Source organism: Antechinus flavipes, chromosome 2 (assembly GCF_016432865.1).
Source record: "Antechinus flavipes isolate AdamAnt ecotype Samford, QLD, Australia chromosome 2, AdamAnt_v2, whole genome shotgun sequence".
Lineage (NCBI taxonomy): Eukaryota > Metazoa > Chordata > Mammalia > Dasyuromorphia > Dasyuridae > Antechinus > Antechinus flavipes.
The window spans coordinates 254024479-254044118 of record NC_067399.1 but is presented as its reverse complement, the minus strand read 5'-3'; the positions used below and the strand labels follow the sequence as shown (position 1 = coordinate 254044118).

General features: G+C 37.7%; 1 protein-coding gene across 1 annotated transcript in view; it reads right to left on the bottom strand.

The window, feature by feature from the left end:
• Positions 1-19640, bottom strand: part of COL9A3 (collagen type IX alpha 3 chain) — a 55757-nt gene that overhangs the window by 11802 nt on the left and 24315 nt on the right. Inside the window, exons 12-26 of the mRNA XM_051976717.1 lie at positions 19174-19227; positions 18688-18741; positions 17630-17683; positions 15751-15804; positions 14255-14308; positions 13959-14012; positions 11961-12014; positions 11547-11600; positions 10766-10810; positions 9514-9567; positions 8782-8835; positions 7605-7658; positions 6123-6194; positions 3742-3777; positions 874-918 (exon numbers count right to left, since the gene is read on the bottom strand). Coding sequence (XP_051832677.1) covers positions 874-918; positions 3742-3777; positions 6123-6194; positions 7605-7658; positions 8782-8835; positions 9514-9567; positions 10766-10810; positions 11547-11600; positions 11961-12014; positions 13959-14012; positions 14255-14308; positions 15751-15804; positions 17630-17683; positions 18688-18741; positions 19174-19227 — 792 coding nt within the window. The remainder of the gene's footprint in view (positions 1-873; positions 919-3741; positions 3778-6122; positions 6195-7604; positions 7659-8781; positions 8836-9513; positions 9568-10765; positions 10811-11546; positions 11601-11960; positions 12015-13958; positions 14013-14254; positions 14309-15750; positions 15805-17629; positions 17684-18687; positions 18742-19173; positions 19228-19640) is intronic.

Below are 19640 nucleotides of genomic sequence, written 5' to 3'. Positions count from 1 at the left end.
ATACTGTAAAAGCTTAAGACTTAAGTTTGCCACTCTGTGTCTTGGGACATAGCCTTGCCAAGAGTGTCATTTCAGAAGAATGAATGTAAAGGGTCACAGATAGTGGGGGAACTCTGGACAGGTATACTTGAATGAAGGACAGTAAGGTGCTTATAGTTAAGACTTACTCAATGTGACTGATGGGGTAATGGTTCTCTAGTTCACATATACTTAGTGTGATATAATGATATAATCACACTAGTTGGCATATACTTAGTGTGATATGGTGATGTAATGGCTCTCCTAACTGTTGGCACATGCTCAGTGTGCTGTAGTGATGTAATCGTACTAAGGTATTTAAGTGCTGAGAGGACTTGCAACAGACAAACTCCATCTTTGACCATCCTCATGGTGGCTCTCCTGCCTTCATCCCTCCTCCACCCAAGACCAAGTCTCGTCCAGAAATGCTCCAGAAAGCTAGCACGGGCACTACAAATGACCACCAGTTGGTGGATTTTTTTTTTGACCACCCATTAAGACATGACAAAGTTATTTTATGCAATAGTGGATGGAACTCCCACACTGATGGAATCTCAGGTTTTTTGAAAGATTAAAAATGTATTCATACAGAATAGGTTGAAGCCTCTTGGATTTTCTAATTTCTATTCCCATGATATGTTCCTAGGCATTGTGTACAGTTGTATGTTAAAAAGAAATGGTGGTGTTTATTGTGATTCCTTGTTACTGCCCATTGTGAATTTCTGTGTTCTTACCCTCAAAGCTTTTTCATTTGAATTCTCATCTACAAATTCCAAATTTCCCATTTAGCATTCCTATTGGACTTGATTTCCTTCTATTGTATTGTGTTTTAAAGATGGATTTAATCACACATACCAGTTCTCCTTTATCCCCAGGAAGACCATCAGCTCCAGCAATACCCTGAAAATGACATACCTCAATATTAACAGACCAAACCATATGAAGGAATAGCCATTATTCTTAATCCAACTCTCTGATATTAAGGAATTGAGTGGCAAAGAACAAACTTAATACAAACCAAGGTGAATAGCAATTTATTATGACAATGCACATCCTCTAGCATGATCACATTTTACCAGATCATTTTCTTGCTAAATTAGTGGGCAACCAGTTAGCTTAGAGTTATATTGTTTTAGATTGGGAAAATCTAAATAATGTCCAATACATTGATACTGCCATTTAACCAGTTGGGAGCAGGGTAGGATTTTCAAATCGAAATCGCCTAATCTCTTGCAAAGTTAAAGGATCTGAAGTTTAATAGGGAAGTCTGAAGGCAGAATTGGCAAATTGCACCTAAGTACATGGAGAAAAAAAGCACAAAACTTTCCCACAAATGAATGAAGAGAGAAAAAGGTTATATGCATTAAAAAGCAACTTGGTTCTTCCCTCCCTGTCTCTATTGTATTCTCCCAATACGTTCTTTCAAGCTAAGTGAAGATAATCTAGAAATCACTAATCACAATGGAGGTGTTAAACTTGAAAAACTAAACCAAACTATATCCACATCTCCAAATCAATGACTATGTGTCATTGAAGAGATTTCTTTTTTCTGGGAATGGTTTGGATTAGTTCGATATTAGGGTCCTTTCCAAATCTGAAATTCTATGATTTTGTGAATATTTACTTTAATTTACCAAAATGAAAATCAAATCTCTAGCTTAAGAGATAAGGATTTCTAATAATTTTATATCAATTATCTCTTTCAATTCACTGTTTTGAACACTGAATATTTTATTTGTCAACTAAAGATTATAAATTGGCATGCAACCTAATTGGTTGTCTTACAAAATCTTTACTGGTCATTCTGGAGGGAAAAAAGACCCTTTTTTCAATGAGCAGTAGCCCACAGATGGAGCCAAGAGGTGAACTACAGGAAGAGAGGAGGGGAAAGCCAGCCAAGCACACAAATAGATAAAAATGCCCACAGTCCGTTTATTATTTGTGCTCATAAAATGCCGCTCCTATTCAATTAAACTAATTGCCCAAAATTGAGTTTGAATTAAGGCATGGATTTTGTTAAGAAAGAGTTACTACATCCTAAATCTCATAAAAATTTTCATCGAACTTAAGCAATTCAGTTACATGAACTACAAAAAAAAATTGGTGAAATGCTTTGGGAGAGAACTCATCTGGTTGAAAAACAGTCCAATAATTATACTGAGTTAATTTGGAAGGAATGAAGCATGATTTGCAACAGAGGCCTCAATTCCATCCGGGATATATTATAGAATTATTGGAATGTTGTAGGTTTGCTCGATGGTTACAACTTGGAGATGTTGAAGCCAGAGCTGCCCTTTAAATGTGGGCCAGGGAATGGCTCCATCACTCCTCTCCACTCCCAAAGGGAGGATCGGTAGGTAGTCTTTGCATCCAAAGGACAGCTCCCTTATGGGATCAACGAAAATTCCCTCTTCATACCACAAGAGGGCACCTGACAGTAAGTCTCAACTGTAGGAACCCTAAGTACCTAGTAACTAGCTTGCATCACCATCATCAGTTGCTGTATTATTTTTTGTATTACATGGGATTGCGACAACTGATGTCAGTATGTGTACTGCCACTGAAACTGAAGCCTGATAATCAACACATGGCATTTCTGCAAGTTAATGAAATCTGATACAGAATAATCCCAACAGGATGTTAACGTATCTGTTAATATGACATGAAGCTGCTCCTGTAATGGAAGTCAAATAGAAACAAAAGCATCATCTGAATTAACAGCAGATAACACCTGGAGTTTTCCTAGAGTGAAGGTTCACCGATTTTAAGCTATTCCTGTGACATAAAGAACCCAAAGTACTTCTCAATTTGTCCAGCCCAACCTTCGAGCACCTTTCTTTGCTGTCTATATGGAAATGATTCTGGGCTTTTGAGAGATATAACAACAAAACACAAAGTCTAATAGTTGAAAGGATTAACATGGAGACTTGTGGGATACATAGATATGCTGTTTGAGATATGTAAGTGTAGAAAAGTTTATCATTGAATGGATGACTACTTGGTGGTGAATTTTTGTGATTACAACTTATAAAAAACATCTATTAAATTGTGGAATGTTATTTTCAACATCAGTGGAGAACAGATAGGCCATGGTGAAATCAGGAGCCTTCTACACAGAAAAGACTAGGAATTAGCCCACTACATTATATTTTCACTAAGATAATAAGCAGAAATGCCCTTCTTTAGGATTGTTTTAAGGTTTCTGAAAACATACTCCAAAAGTATAAAATCACATCTCTGATCCAAGTATCAAACAAACAGAAAATGGAAAAACCTGTTTTGGAAAAACCCACGCCTTAATATGGCCACATACGTTCGAACATTTGTCTCCATGAGAGTGGCTTGTAACAATTTATGTTCCAATAGCAGAATCTCTTTCCAGAGGCAGTAAGGTTTTAAGAGGCAAATTCATAAGCCACATATGACATTCATTGTACTTATCCTAAGAGAGAGAACTATGGTATATCTAGAGGGAAAAGGATATCATCTGAAAAGTGTAGATTATAAAGCAACTCAAGAGTCAGAGATTATAAAGAAAAATTCTGTTTTTTCATGGAGAAGTTAAATGGCACACACAAAAAAGTGAAGCCTCTCTTTTGATTTTGGGGAGGCTTTAATTTTTTTTTTTTACTATGTCAATAGGAATATATCTAATCTGAAATATATGCTGAAATATGAAATATCTGAGTGAAGACAAACAGGGAGCTCAGCTCCTCCACTCACCTGGTTTCCTTTAGGACCCATAGCTCCTCCTGGGCCCTGTAGAGGGAGGGAAAAAAGGAATGACTCTCTTAATGTGAGAAGGGAGTGATCATTGAGCCCAGAGAACCTAGAGATCTTGCTGTTCAACATGCACTTTGTGTTCATAGGAATTAAAATAAAATTTAAGAAAATATTTGATAGTTATTAGGGATGATTCCTTCCCTATCCCCTTTTAATACAAAGACCAAACATATTAAAAAAAATTTTTCCCTGTGAATAATTATCACTTGTATGAAGTTGAATAATGAGGCGTTTTCTTTAACTAAAACTACCAGGAGAATCCAGCTTATATTGCTGTGCCTTCTTGAATGAAAGCAGTTATTGATATGTTCCCTAAGCTTAGCAACCATCCTGCTTCTCTGGACTTCTATGTCATCTCAAAGGCCCCTAGAGCTTTGGAATAATTTTTCCTAACCTCTGGAATGTCTAGCTTTTGGATTAACAAAGGGCCCACTGTCCTAACTCCACAGAGTACCGACTTATACTGAACTTCCACCTTCAAGGATGAATCGAGGTTTGAATCATGAAATTCCTTCCATTTCCCCACTTGTCTGCCATGATATACTAAGAAATAGGTATGTTTATGTTCAGAGTGGGTCCACTGTGTTCCAATAAGACATTTGCTTTATTTAGTTCAGGGAAGAGGAAATCGAAGTGTCTAAATATTCTGAGATGCTTGGATTACAGATTTATCATTTTTATGCTACAATAATATTGCATTACATTCTACTATGCTATTTGTTAAAGTATTTCCCAGTCAGTGATAATTCACTTTGTTTCCATTTTCTAGCTGTGATGAACACTTTTTTTTGCAGATACAAAGAAATGGAAACAAAGTAAATGCCCAATTATTGGGGAATGGATAAACAAGTTGTGCACAAATACAATAGACTAGTACCACACAGGAAAAAAATGATGTACTGAATTACACACACACACAATTGGCAGTGTTAAGTGTCGGAGAACAGATTTGAACTGAGGTCCTCCTGACTTCAGGGCTGGTGCTCTATCTACTGCACCACCTAGCTGCTCCCGATGTGCTGAATATAGAGAAGCTTGGTAAGACATAGGAATTCATACAAATTGAAGTATATATATATATATATATATATATATATATATGACTAATCAAAAGGAATTAAAAGAAAATAAGCAGTAAGTGAAACTGAATGTTGTAAAATTAGAACGTCAAATTTAATCCCAAAGAAAAGACCAAACTAGAGTCCCACATTCCAGAAACAATTTGGAATTATTAGAGAAAAGTTACTAAACTCTTCATATCCTTTGACATGAAGATCCAGTTTCAGAGCATATAGATAACCCAAATGTTAAAAGATAGGAAGGATATGTATGTGAATGTATATACATATACATGCACACACATACATACATAGACATTCATACATATATAATTAAAGCAGTGCTTAAAAAATTTTTTTTTGCACTTAATTACAACTTCCTTCTCTCTTTTCCTTCTACCTAATTGAAAAAAAAAGAAGAAAAAACAAAACTTCATTACAAATAAGTATAGTCAAGCAAAACTAATTCTTGCAATGGCCATATCCAAAAATATATATATGAGTCTCTCACTTCTCTGTCAGGAGGTAGGCAGTATGTTTCATCAAATGTCCCCTAGAATTGTGACTGGTCATTGCACTGCTCAGAGTTCTTATATCTTTCAACATAGCAGCACTTAAAAAAAAAAAAGCAACCTTTATATTGATATCTTTTGTTTTTATATCACATATATTTCTCAATACTCACCCTCCCTTTCCCAGAGAACCATCGCTTATCATAAAAAATTTTGAAAGAGGAAGAACATTTAGCAAAACTTACTAATATATTTTAAAAAATGACAGTGTGAAATATTCCACATCTATAGTCCTCTGCCTCTACAGATGCCCAGGAGACAACTTTTCATATCTTTTCTTTGGTCTTTTTCTCTAAGAGAAAGAAATTGGTTTGTCACAGTTATGACTGTCCTCAAAGTCCCTGACTTTGGATGCTCTGGCATAGTAGAAGATGAACATAGATGATGAAAAATCAAAGAGATTTAGGTTCAAATTCTAGGACTGCCACTAACTTCTTGTGAGAATTTGGGCAAATAATTTCCTTCTCAGTTTTGTTTTGTTTTGTTTTTCTAAAAAAATTGTTTTAGATGAGCTCTCATGGACTTTCTAGTTCTAAAATTTCTGTAACATCTTTAAATGTAGATATGAGGCAAAGAATTCAGAACCCATAAACTTCTGAAAGAAGGTGGCAGAGAGGAACCAATTCATTGATCTCAAGGAAAATCACAATAGCCCACTGCCTCTCTTACCCTAGCAGATTATTTCACCTACCCTGTCTCCAACACCACCTCTAAGGCCCTGAGGGCCAGGTAAACCAGGATCTCCAATGCTGCCCTTCCGACCCTGTAGACAATATAGCAGAGAGGAAGTAAGTCACTGGCGTTTCTGAAAAAATGACTCCAAAATAACAAAAGTGTCTTCCTGGATGAAGCTCACTTTTTATGTTTAAATTCATAACTCAAGAAGTAATTAACATAGGCACAAGGGAGCAAAAGGTTGACCAACAATCCAACTCTTTTGGCGTTCCTTTGTTCTAACTAAATTGCAAGCCTCTGAGGATAGACACAATGTCACTTTTCATCTTTTTATACCCTATGCTAAGTACAAAGCAAGGTATTATCACAGATGTATAACAAAATTTTTATTTGAATTAGAAGCTATTGTCCATTAAGCTCACCACAAAATTGGATTTCTTTGTCCTCTTTACCTGTCACCCCATTTGTCCTACAATTTTTGATTATACACAGACATATTGGAATGTTGGGAAGGGGACAGATAATGTGAACAATTCTCCAAATACAAATGTGGAAGAGCCAATTATAAATGGTAGTACTTTTGTGAATAGTACATTTAATCCATAAAATCAAATAATCCACAATAGTGGATAATCAGAAAAAGCAGAAAAAAAATAATTTCTACTAGGAGTTTAGAATGCATTAAGTAATATTCCTCTAGCTTCCTAATTATGTTTCTCAGTCTCTGGAATTACTCCAAACTCTGGTAAGTGGGCTTTTACCTTATTTTGGTGGGATCCAAACCTTTACCTCATTTCCTGGTGATTTCCAAAGCAAGCCACTTGTACTCCAGTCATCATCCCTACTTCCTTCCTGCTGGAAACTTGGATTCATCCCCTGAAATCACTCAGGGCTCTGCAAGATGAGCCTTTAAGGTTTCTGGATTGAGACTCACTTCTCAGCCTCCTCCAAGCAGTGCTATTATGTACACATCCTACCCCTTTTTGAATCGTCTTCCCTTTAGAAAATAAGCTTGGTGAGGGCAGGAATTATTTTCTTTACTTATGCTTGTATCTCCAGAGTTTAGCACATGGTAAGCGCTTAGCCAATGTTTTACCTGTGCATTTAGCTATCTGAAATCAAGATGCATTTCCAGAACATCCAATGCCAAGTGACTGGGGTCACTATATAGATTGGTCAGGGAAAATACACCTATTTGATATGAGGATTTGATTGTGATTACCAATGCTAGGAATAGCCTGATCTATTGGCTCCCACCTTTCCTGACTGCAGTCAGGAGTGGCCCAATGCTCCAGCCCTCTACTCATTCTTCCATATACTAGGAAAGATCCAACAGCAAGGAGTTCCTCACACACTGTTTGTCCTCTTTTCTTGACACCTGGCCCCCTTTTTTCCCCATATCAGAATGAATGGATGGCCCTTCCTAAATATTATTCCCAGCGTTTAGGCCCAAATTCCTTCATTTCATCCTTGTCATTTGTTTAATGACTTTACTAACCTGAAAGCCTCTTACTCCAGGGGGTCCTGGTGGGCCCTGCAGACCAAGTGCCCCCTAAAAGACATAAGCAAGAAATAATTATTATTAATGAAAGCAGTTCAGAAACAGACATTGAGAAGCTGTACAAATAAAGAACTGATTTGGAGAGAAATGAGTCTCACCAGGGTGACGTCAAAGAGACATTGTCAAGGGCCATTGCATAAAGGGATTGTTTCCTCACCCTAATTCACTCCTATTTTATCAAAAAAGTCCTTGCAATGGCTCTGTGGGGTAATAGTCCTTAACTCAGAGCCCCCAGAATATCAAAGGAGGACCATAAAAGAGTAAAATAAATGATGATGAAAAAGATGAAATTTCTTCAATCTGCAAAGACAGAGGCTGAGAGAAGTAGAGATTGGTGTCTATAGTCAGAGACAAATAATGTTAATCTGCATCCTTCTTACAAGTTGGAAATTATTTTAAAATAAATTAAAGGTTATCTTTTACCTGACACAGATGGGAGCAAATCGATAAGACTTATTTCACTTGTTTCCCAACAGCAGGTACAGAATGTAAATACAATGAATTCAGGAAGGACTTTTGACCACCATCCACAAAAGAAAGAAATTCAAGGCTACTGAGAGGAAAATCAAGGGTAACTGGGGCATTTTTGACTTTTGAAATTATGAAAGAGGAAAAAAGTTTACCCAAACCACCCCTATGACAGTTGGAAATGTTGGGCTCCCCACAGATGGTTATAGATTGACCCAGAGAAATGGTCACCAGATAAGACCCTTCCCCGTGATGCTTAATTGAAATAAGATAAGACAGTTCCTTAAATGGCTTTGGTTTCCTGGGATCAGAATATAGGATAATGTGGGAATCCATGACTCAAAAGCAATGATATCTCTTTCCCCTAACACAAAAGTCAAAAGAAGGCTTGTTCACAAACATTTAGAGTGAAGACAAAAGAAAAAAACAGTCTCTTCCTCTGTGGTGTTTCCTGATCTTTTCTATCTCTATGTTCCCAATATAGTACCTGGATAAAGCTATTTAGGGTCCCTGCTGAAAAGTCTAAATGCCTTCAGTGTGGTGGAGAAAGCATTTTGTTGTGGCTACATGACTTATCCATCCCACTCAATGCTTCTTGATTTGGCTTATATTTGTGAAGGTTAAAACTGAGTCACTTGTTACTCACTGAAGATCCCCTGTGTCCAGCTTCTCCTCTCTCCCCAGGAATTCCGACATCGCCCTATAAGTACACATAAAGAAGAGGATCAGTGGAGGTAGTTACAATATGGAAATTATAAAGCTATACAAGAATGTCAAAATGCCTTGCTTCCACTTCTCATCCCCTACCATCTCCCCCACCTATGTACCTCACCATTATGAAGCAATAAGGCAAACCAGCTATTTTCATTAGCTCCTGTTACTGTGACAGTCCAAGATTAGCAGTTAGCCAGAGAAGTGGGTGAAAAGCTAACATTTACATAGTGCTTTAAGTTTGTAAAACATTTTAAAATATCACCTAATCCTCACAACAATTTTAGGGAAATGAATGCTATTATTTTTCCCATTTTACTGATAGGGAAACTAAAAGGTTAAATAACTAGTCCAGGATCACATAACTAGTAAATGTCCGAGGCAGAATTTGAATTCTTCTCTTTCTGAATCTAAGCCCAGTGTTCTATCTACTATACCACCTAATTACCTAAAAATAAATAACTTTCAAAAGTTCCAGAAGAGGAAGAAACAGCATATATACTTTTTTTTCCTTTTCTGAGGCAATAGGGGTTAAGTGACTTGCTCAGGGTCACACAGCTAGGAAGTATTAAGTGTCTGAGATCATATTTGAACTCAGGTCCTCCTGACTTCAGGGCTAGTACTCTATCTACTGTGCAATCTAGCTGCCCCCAACATATATACTTACAGGCATACCAGGCTCTCCTGAAGGGCCAGCTTCACCTAGCTCTCCTTGTTTGCCCTGCAAAGAGTAGAGAACTCTCAGCTAGTCTGCTGCTTCCTTTTTCCATCTAGAGAGATGCCCCCATCCCTTCCCAAATCTTTGTCTAATGGAGTTAAAACAATGAGAATCATTAAATAATTCCAAAGCTGGAAAAAATTTTGGCTATTAATAGCTAGCATTAATAAAGCATTTTAAGATTTGCAAAGTGCTTTAGAAAGATTATCTCATTTTATCTTCATGACAACCCTTTAGGGTCCTGCTATTATTTTCCCTATTTTTTGTGAAATAACTTGTGATTTACCCAGTGTCATATAGCTAGTGAGTGTCTTAAGATTTGAACTCAGGTCTTCCTGACCATTGGTCTGATGTTTTTATTCACCGTGCCCCTAAAGATCATTTCATCTTAATTTCTTATTTTGCAAATGAAGAAGCTGAACCCAAAAATGGAGAAGTGTCCAAGTTTACTTAGCTAGTAGGGACTGCAGATGAGACTTCTAGATTCTAAGGCTAAGGCTCTTTCTTCTGTACCAGGGGTCCTTTAGCTTTTTGGTCACAGGATTTCTTTATATTCTTAACATTTTTTTGAGGATTCTTTTATGCTCCTACAAATTATTGAGGATCCTAAAAAGTTTTTGGTTATATGTATTTACCACATTAGAAATTAGAAATTAAAATGGATAATTAAAAAAATACAAGTACTGATGTCTTTAAAAATATTAATAAACTCATTACCTATTAACATAAATAACATTTTAAATGAAAAATAAAAAAAAAATTAGTGAAAAGAGTGGGATTGATTTTTTATATCTTTACAAATCTCCTTAGTGTCTGGTTTAATAGAAAACAAATGGATTCTCTTACGTGCTTCTTTATTCAATCTTATTTTGAAGTATACAAAGAAAATACAGTTTTACATAGATATGTAGTTGGAAAAGGATGGAGCATTTTAATAGGGAACTTACATCTTATAATTATTATGAAAATAGTTTTGATTTTTTGGAGGTACTGAAATGGTTTCTGAAACTCTTTGGTCCCCACGGTATTGGAATTGCTGTTCTATACAATAATGCTTATAGACAGAAGGCATCACAAAAGAGAATTTGGACACAACTTTTCTTCATGAAAGACAACTAGGAGCTTTGGTCATGATAACAAGCTTCCTTAAAATACAAACCTCCCACTGAAACCTTGACTGTGGGAGAAAGAAACCACTTACCAGCTCCCCCTTCTCGCCCTTGGCCCCAGCTCTTCCAGGCAGCCCCTGGACAGAGAGTGATGGAAGCAGGTCAAAGAGTGAATGAGAGCTGTTGTTACTAGAACTATCACGCCCTACTCTGAGTCCACATATGTTACCCACGCTTCTGGTATTCTACTTCATACATATACATCTTGCTTTCAAGTAAACTGTAGGATCCTTGAGGGCAAGGATTATTTTCCTGAGCACAGAGTAGCTGCTCAAAACCAACTATTTGTGGAACTTTGAAATACAATTCCCAAATACTTCAAATTCTTCCCAATGCCTTTTTAACTTAGCACAGTGTCTGGCACATAGTAGGCACTTAATAAATGTTTATTGGATTTAACCCCAGGAGAGAAAGATCCCTCTATGGAGCACCTATCTCAGAGAAAGATTGGCCATTAATTAATTGGCAATTTCTCCTATACATACCCTGCCCTCCTCACCCCCTCCACACACACATTCTCATGCCAAATAAAGGAAATCAACCAGGGAGATGGGCACAAGACTCAGCTGGGCCCTTACGTATATGCACACATTCTCCCGCCCTGCTACCAGAGATAGGACAAGGCTCTGAGTATCTCATCTGCCCTCTTGGCTTCCCATGGAAGAGGTCCTGTAAATCCATGGAGCTCTTCCAATGGTTCCTGCCCATCCAATTCTCTACTGCAGGTGGCTGCAATGGTCTCTCAGCTCTTCTCATCCCCCTCCCCACACTCCAGCCTCCGCAGAACTGTGGAACACTCTCACATATACTCACAGGGAGTCCGTTGGGACCCTTCTCCCCAGGAGCACCAAGCCGAGCTGCTTCCCCCTACGAAAAAGGAGAATGAAAATGGAGCCAGGAAGGAGAGGGAATCTGGAAGGGCCCACAGCTGCAAGCAGGTAACGGCACTGATGTTCCCAGCTGAGCTGAAGGGAGCTTGCTTGCTCCAGTGCCTTTCCTGACCATTGCCCAGACTCCACAGTTTGCCATCAGTTGCCCACAGCTGACCACACCAAGAAGCTCACACCACTGTCACAGCCCGGCCATTAAACATCTGGCTATCTCTGGGGCTAGTCACTGTTCCTCAGGCTTAAAGTTCTAGGGTTACTGCTTGACATGGTCCCAGGGAAGATAGGAATGAAATAGAAATGATTCAGGAGGAAGCATCAATGGGCGTTGACTACAGACCTTCTCACCATCATATCCAGGGATTCCATCTCTGCCATCTTTGCCAGGCATACCCTGCAGACAAGAACAAATTGCTGTCTTTCCTCCATTGCAAGGATGGTGTGGGGGAACTATGGGTGGGGGATGTGTCTTACAATCTCAGCCATGGTTGATGAATTTTACTAATTTTTTTCCTTTCTTTTAAAAATCTTTGTTGAAAGGGATGTCTCATTGGTTAGATGAGGGGGAGAGAGATATATTTGGAAAGAAAGATAAAGATAGATATTGGACCTGTCATTTCATTGGTAGGAGGAATTCTCAAGAGAGGAAATACCTTGTATGAATACAGGTCAACACCTTCTCTGCAACTTAGACAGTTGCTTGCTTAGAGTATTGATGTATTAGTGACTTTACCAGGACCACATAATCAGTGTCTCACAGTGGGGACTCTATACACTTTGCCACATTGCTTCTCTTTATTTATAAATGTGATATTTAAAAGAGGTGTGATATTTAAAAAAAAAAGAAGAAGAAAGAAAGAAAAGTACCAAAAAAAGATTAATATTTGTAAAAGAAAAATAAAAGAAGCCCATAGGTTTCAGACTTTGAAGTATATGTACTTCCACCCAAAGAAAGAATACTGGGAAATGAATATAAACTGCTTGTATTTTTGTTTTTCTTCCCAGGTTATTAATATCTTCTGAATCCAGTTCTCCCTGTGCAACAAGAACCTGTTCGGTTCTGCACACATATGTTGTATCTAGGATATAGGATATAACCTATTCAACATGTAAAAGACTGCTTGTCATCTGGGGGAGGGGGTGGAGGGAAGGAGGGGAAAAATCGGAACAGAAGTGAGTGCAAAGGATAATGTTGTAAAAAATTACCCTGGCATGGGTTCTGTCAATAAAAAATTATTTAAAAAAAAAGATAAGAAAAAATGAAGTATATGTACTTCTCCTCTACATTTTTGGTTATCAAAATCTTGCCTATATCAAAATCTACCTCCTACATCCACTTCAAAGATCTTCCTAATTGTCCTTACTTCCACTGATTTCCATTCTCTTAAATTTATCTATAGACTACATAATTCAGTTCTTAATCATATTCTATCCTCTGGGCTCCATGTGTATCTCAGTCACTGAAGTAGACTGTAAGTTAGCTGAGGTCAAAGACTATATCTTATATAGTTTTCACCATAGGAGAAGTAACCAGCATCCTCACCCTGACCCCAATTAATAACTCACTGAATTGAAGGAAATAGCTGTAACCACTTATTCTCTTTAATCAAACTGAAAGGTCCTGAAATCTAAGGATATGTAGCTCCTTAAGGGAAAATTAGGAATGCATCCAACCATCTTTACTAACAGATGGGAACATAATGAGAGTAAAGCTTCTATTCCCATCCAGGAATTCTCAGTCTTTCTCATTCTACTCTCTTCATGCCTGCTACCACCCTATAGCAAAAAGGAGACACAGCCAAGTGTGTGCCTTCATAACTTTAAGGTCAAGTAGACCTTTGGAATAGCAGCAATGGAAGAAAATAGAAAGGAGGGAGAAGAAGATCAGGAGGGAGAACAGAGAGAAAGAATGTTGGAGGTGATGGCAGTGGCACAATTCTAGGGAATAGATGGACCACTTCCATGGCTCTTTCCTCCTTCGAATTATTTTGATGAGCATCACTCTTCCCCCCACCCAAGCCATGTTCAAGAAATATTGCTCTGAAAATCCCCACAACATTTTTTGTGGATCCTGTAGTCTTTCATTTGATTTCTGAACTCAAAATACATAAAATGGCTAAGTCCTACACAGGCCTGACTTACATTCATGTTTTAAAGATATTTTGAAAGGGTATTACTAACAAAAGATAAAAGAATTACATTGACACCAAACCCCACAGGCCAGCCAAAAGAATAAGATGTGCAAATAACTTTTAGAGTCTATCTTTACATGGGCTGACATTGCTATCAGGATGCACAGCAAGACTGTGACCATTTTACTAGAACAAAAGGGACTTACAGGCTCTCCAATAGGTCCAGCTACTCCAGGTAATCCTTTGGGACCAGGCCTGCCCTAGAAAAAGACACAGCAAATTACTGACCATTTGCTAGCAAATGAATAGTCAGATAAGTAAAGAAAATCCATACATTAGGGGATATTGAGTCTCTGGTTAGAGCAACATAGTACAGCTGGGGGATCTTTACTCCCACTGAATTGGGATCCAATTCAGGCCTGTATATATCCTCATTATAAATCTCTTAGAGGTAGAGAAGATATTCATGACACTGGAAAAGTAGATATCTCATTTAACTTACAAGATCACCCTTGGGCCCCCGGAATCCCTCTGGTCCCCTCTCTCCTCGATCTCCCTGAAAGTTGAGACACAAACCAAGATTATTTTCTGGGACATTGAATGTAGAGAAGATTGTCAAAATACACTGAAAATCTCATAATTTTGGTAGCTTCCTGATAGCCACAACTGAGATTGTTTTGAGTCCCTTAAAATTCTCAGTCAATAGTCAGCAATCAATATGTTATTAGCAGCAATAATATCTTTACTGTGAGTTCCAATAGGAGTTAGTAGTAACAATAACACTTTTACTGTGAATTAATGATAATATAAATAATCTCGTATTTCAAGGACTCTCCTGCACCAACTTAGGTCTCCCAAACCTTTACAGATAGTTTTTAATTTCTGTACTAAAAAATGCATTACTCTGCACCCACCTAAGTACATTTAGCTAGATTGGTCCTCAGAGGAAGTCATATAGTCTGTCACTGTGCTCAGATTTGAAGTTTTTCTATCTTAGTACAAGCTTGTGATTTCCTGCTATTGTCTTTGAGAACCCAAGATAATCATCAGATCATGATCAAAGAGTAGAAGAGTAGAGGAAGACTGAAACAGATTTTTTAAAAAATGAAATAAATAGTAGTGATATTAATATGACCAAGCACTGTAATAGTAGGTAGTACTGATACTTAATAATGATATTACTTATAATAACATTTTTATTAGATGTGACATTATGATAATTTATTGCTATTAATCATGTTAATAACAATAATTACTAGTTAAACATCTTTACAAATTCATAGATTCATTACACATTATCAATTGAGAAGGTGCACCTTACCTCTGGTCATATCACCAGAGAATCTGAAAAGGTGATCATAGTGTGCTGCAAATTGGTATATATATATGTGTTTGTACGTATGTGTGTGAATGAGTTTACAGATTAAACTGAACAATATTCTACAACTACATCTGTTTACCTGTCATTTAAGCAGGAATTCTTTAAATCGATTCAACCTACTTAATTACTATTATACTTTATAAAGGCTAGAATAAAAATGAATAAAACCAGTCACCATAATATTATTTTTGTTTCATTGGAAGAACCAACTTGGAATAGTGTTTGGGTTTACTCCTACATGAGGATGAAAAAGGAAAGAAAGAACAGAAGAGAGAAGAGTAATGGAAACTCATCTTGTAGCTTCCTCCTCATAATAATATGATAGGGTATGTAATTAGAACCCCTAAGGAGCTCTTAGCCATTCCAGGGACCATTTCCACCAAAATTTACAGGTCTGGAATCAACCTTCAGACAGGGAGAGAGCTCTGATGACCTTCAGTTTCATCTCTGTCCCCAGAATGAGCTATTGTTGCTAATCCTCACATCCATGATATCCAGTCTGAGTCCAACTTTTGATGGAGGAAGGGAGGAATTGTTCAATCAATGGAAGCAAATCCTAGGGTTTGAGAACATAGGGTGAAAGAAGCAGAATATGTGATTTGCACAATGATACATACAACTTTCCCAGGTGGTCCTGGAACTCCTGGAGGTCCTCGGAAGCCAATTGGTCCCTATAAAGAAGATCCACAAATCAGAGGGATACTGGGTCTCTGGCCAGAGCACCATTGTGCAGCCAGGAGACTTTCACTCACACTCAGTAAGGAACCTAGTTCAGGCCCAAATCCTCACTATAAATCTTCAAGGAATAGGAGGGCATTCTAGTATGTTCTGCAACTCAACTGGATCTATCTAAATAGCTTTCCCCCTCCTAATAATAAATTAATTAGTACTTAACTAGCACTTTATGTTTTTAAACATAAAGATATTCCTTAATAAGTACAAGGTTTGAAGTCAGAAAGACCTGAGTTCAAATTCAGTCTTAGACATTTACAGCTGTGTGACCTAGGCAAATCACTTAATTTTTCTCAGCCTGAGTTTCCTCATCTATAAAATGGGTATAATAATTGCATCTTCTTCCCAGAGTTATTGTGGAGATGAAATGAGATAATTATTGTAAAGCACTTAGCACAGTGCCTGGCACATAATAAACATTTTATAAATATTGTTGTTACATTTATTGTTACATTTATTGTTGCTGTTATAGTTTTCCTTAATCTATATTTAAGGATCTAAGTTAGAACAAATACTGACTCAGGAATGAGAAGATCTTGGAGGTTCAAATCCCAATCTTGATACTTACCACCTGAAGGACATTGGGTAAGTAGCCTCACTTTCCTAATTTTCAGTCTCCTTCCCTCTAAAATGAGGGGGTTGGAATAGATGGCCTCTATGGTCTTTACCTATTCTTCTAGATCTATGATCCTTAAGCCCTATATCCTCTATAAAACTAAGATCCATACTTTTTTAATCATTCCTATTTTTGTATATATAGCTTAGTTATATGTATTTATCTCCTTGTCATCATACCCATTAGACTGTAAGCTCCTTGAGAAGAGAGATTGTCTTTTGCCTCTTTTTCTATCTCTAATATTTAGCATAGTGTCTGGCACACAGAAGATGCTTTATAGATTTTTAGTGACTACCTAATCTATTCTACCTTGATGGCTATCTACATGCTATATAGCACGCTCCTTCTCAAAAACTTTCAGTGATTCTCTATTGCCCAAGATTTGATGTGTTGGAGTATTTCTAGAAGCAGGTGACCAGGATGATTAAAAAAAAGAATCAGGAAAATATACCCTATGAAGATAAATTGTAAGAATTTGGGACTTTTATCCTAGGGAAGAAAAGATGTTTAGGCTGAAAAAAGATGGGAAAACATGATCATTTTCTTCACATTTTGCAAGGTGCCATTGTGGAGTAGGAATTAGCTATGTTCTTCTTGGCCTCAGAGGCCAGACAATGAGTAGAAATGCAAAACAAACAAACAAATAAATAAAACTGATGTAGGCTCAATACATGGAAAAATCTATAAACAATTGGAACTGTCCAAAAATGGAATGGGCATCCCAGGATGTTGTAGGTTTCCCCTCCCTGGAAAATTTTAAATGGATTCTGGATGACTATTTGTTATTGCTACTGTTGAGAAGTGGCCTGTTTAGATATATCTTTGTCAGTTGACTTCTGGATTGCCCTCGAACTCTGAGATTCAGTGATGATTCTATAAAACTGTTCCTTGGCATCCAAGATCTATCACAAGATGACCTCAATTTGTCTTTCTAGTCTTACTTCCTTCTAATCTTTTCATGAGCTCAGTATTCCAGACAAATTAATCATAACAAAAAAGAGAATCCTGTACTAGTTGAGTGGGAAGCTGGACTTCCTTCATGTTCCGAGAATGGTCTCCGGAACAGCACCTAAGGAGAGAGAGTCAAAGGTGCAGGGCTGGGTACCATACCCCAGTGCTGACAAAGGTAGGAAATGGGCAGCACTTACACGATCTCCAGGTGGCCCCAGTGCACCTGTCAGTCCTCTTAAACCTCTAGGGCCCTGTAAAAAAAAAAACCAAAAATGTAGATAAGATGGAAGGGACCAAGTTAAAGGATTAGGGGAAGAATCAGTTGCAACAAATTGTGACATTTGGGAGACTATGAGGGCAAGAGATCTTGCATGGGACCATCTTCAATAAACTGTTGCCTTTTGCCATTACAAAAACGGAGATTATACGAAGGCCATTTGGCTCAGGGTCAAGTGCAATCTTGAAAGCATGGAGTTCCTCTCTGGGGAAACAGTGTTAAGGGGAAGGGTTTTCTTATTCAGGAAAGAAGTCAAATGATTGAAGGAACTCTTTTGGCTAAGGATTATCCAATAAAGCATGCACCTCCTTTTACTGTCTAATAACATGGTGGAGGAAGTAGGTTTTCATGAAATGTGGTCCTTTCCAGTTTACACTTCCCGAGACTATTTGTTTAAGTAAAAGCTTTTGACTTGACCATACCAACAAGAAAATAAAAGTATCTTTGAATTTCCATAAGTCTCATGTTTTACACAGAGGATGAAAACAAAGGAAATCTATTTTCATGTACTAACAGCTCTACCTAGTGCAGAGATACTTTTCATGCAATCAGTCTCTGAAATAAAGGCTAAATAACAACACAGTTTACAAATAGGTTAATTGTTCTTTCTTTGATGCAATGTTTTATAAATTTTACAACTCAGTATAATTGGCTCAAATGGTAGTCAAGGCTAAAGAGAGCCTTGGAAAATAAAGAGTAGAAGGAGCTGAGAGATCTAATTTTGGGCCTATCTTAAACTGTGGCTTGAAAGAAGTATTACATCCTATACTTGAAGCTTCCCCATTTCTTTTCTTTTTTTTTTTAAATTTTTTAAAATAACTTTTTATTGATAGAACCCATGCCAGGGTAATTTTTTACAGCATTATCCCTTGCATTCACTTCTGTTCTGATTTTTCCCCTCCCTCCCTCCACCCCCTCCCCCAGATGGCAAGCAGTCCTTTACATGTTGAATAGGTTACAAGCTTCCCCATTTCTTACCTGTAGACCAATAGTTCCAGGGATACCAGCAGGTCCTGGGGGACCAGGATCACCCTACAACACAGAACACCAGTAGTTTACAAAGGGTATAGTTACAAGTTTATCTGACACATCTACATCCCTTCAGGCCTATCCTCAGTTCTTTTTGTAGCTGTTCTGCTTCACCTCATCCCAAATACATCTCAATGTCCATTTCCATACCAAAATGTACTCATCCTCACACATATAGGATATGAACTTGTTTAATCTCTATTCTGCAATCTCTGTGTCTTCTGCTTGGGATTACGAGTGTGCAGAGAACAAGGACCCACAATGAATCATTTTGTATGCCTTTCAGCGCCCCACACCAAAGAGTTCTAAAAGAGCATGGATACCGAAATTATATTGTCACCAGCACTCTCCCAGCAAACCCATTGTGCAGTTATTTCCACAGGGCAGCTTGTTTTCTTCCTCAAAGACAGATAAACATAGCTCAGGGGCATTTACCTTCTCTCCATCTTTTCCTACTTCTCCTTGCTCCCCTTTGTAACCAGTGGGTCCCTGAAAACAGAAAAGATAAAGAACATGTCAAACTTCCTAGGTCCTAGAACTTTGTTAGATCCCGGATGTGCATGTAAATTTCTGACTGAGCCAGAGCAGAAATGCTGCAGTAACAGTTCTCCATCTGAAGCCAAGCCCTAGAAGATATTCTATATTAAAAACAAACAAAACAACCAACTGTAATAATAATAATAACTTAAAGATGAGGAAACAGCAAGCCATGAATATTAAGTAGCTAGTTCAAAACTGCCCTGTTAATTATTAGGGCTGAAACTTTGTTTTTTCAAACTCTTGGGCCATTGCTCTTTTCCCCTCTGCCCCTCAGTTCTCCTTTCCTCTGGATGAATGACCTTGAACAACTGATTTCTGCTTCATCCATGCCTTGCTACTTGCTAGACATCTATTTGACAATA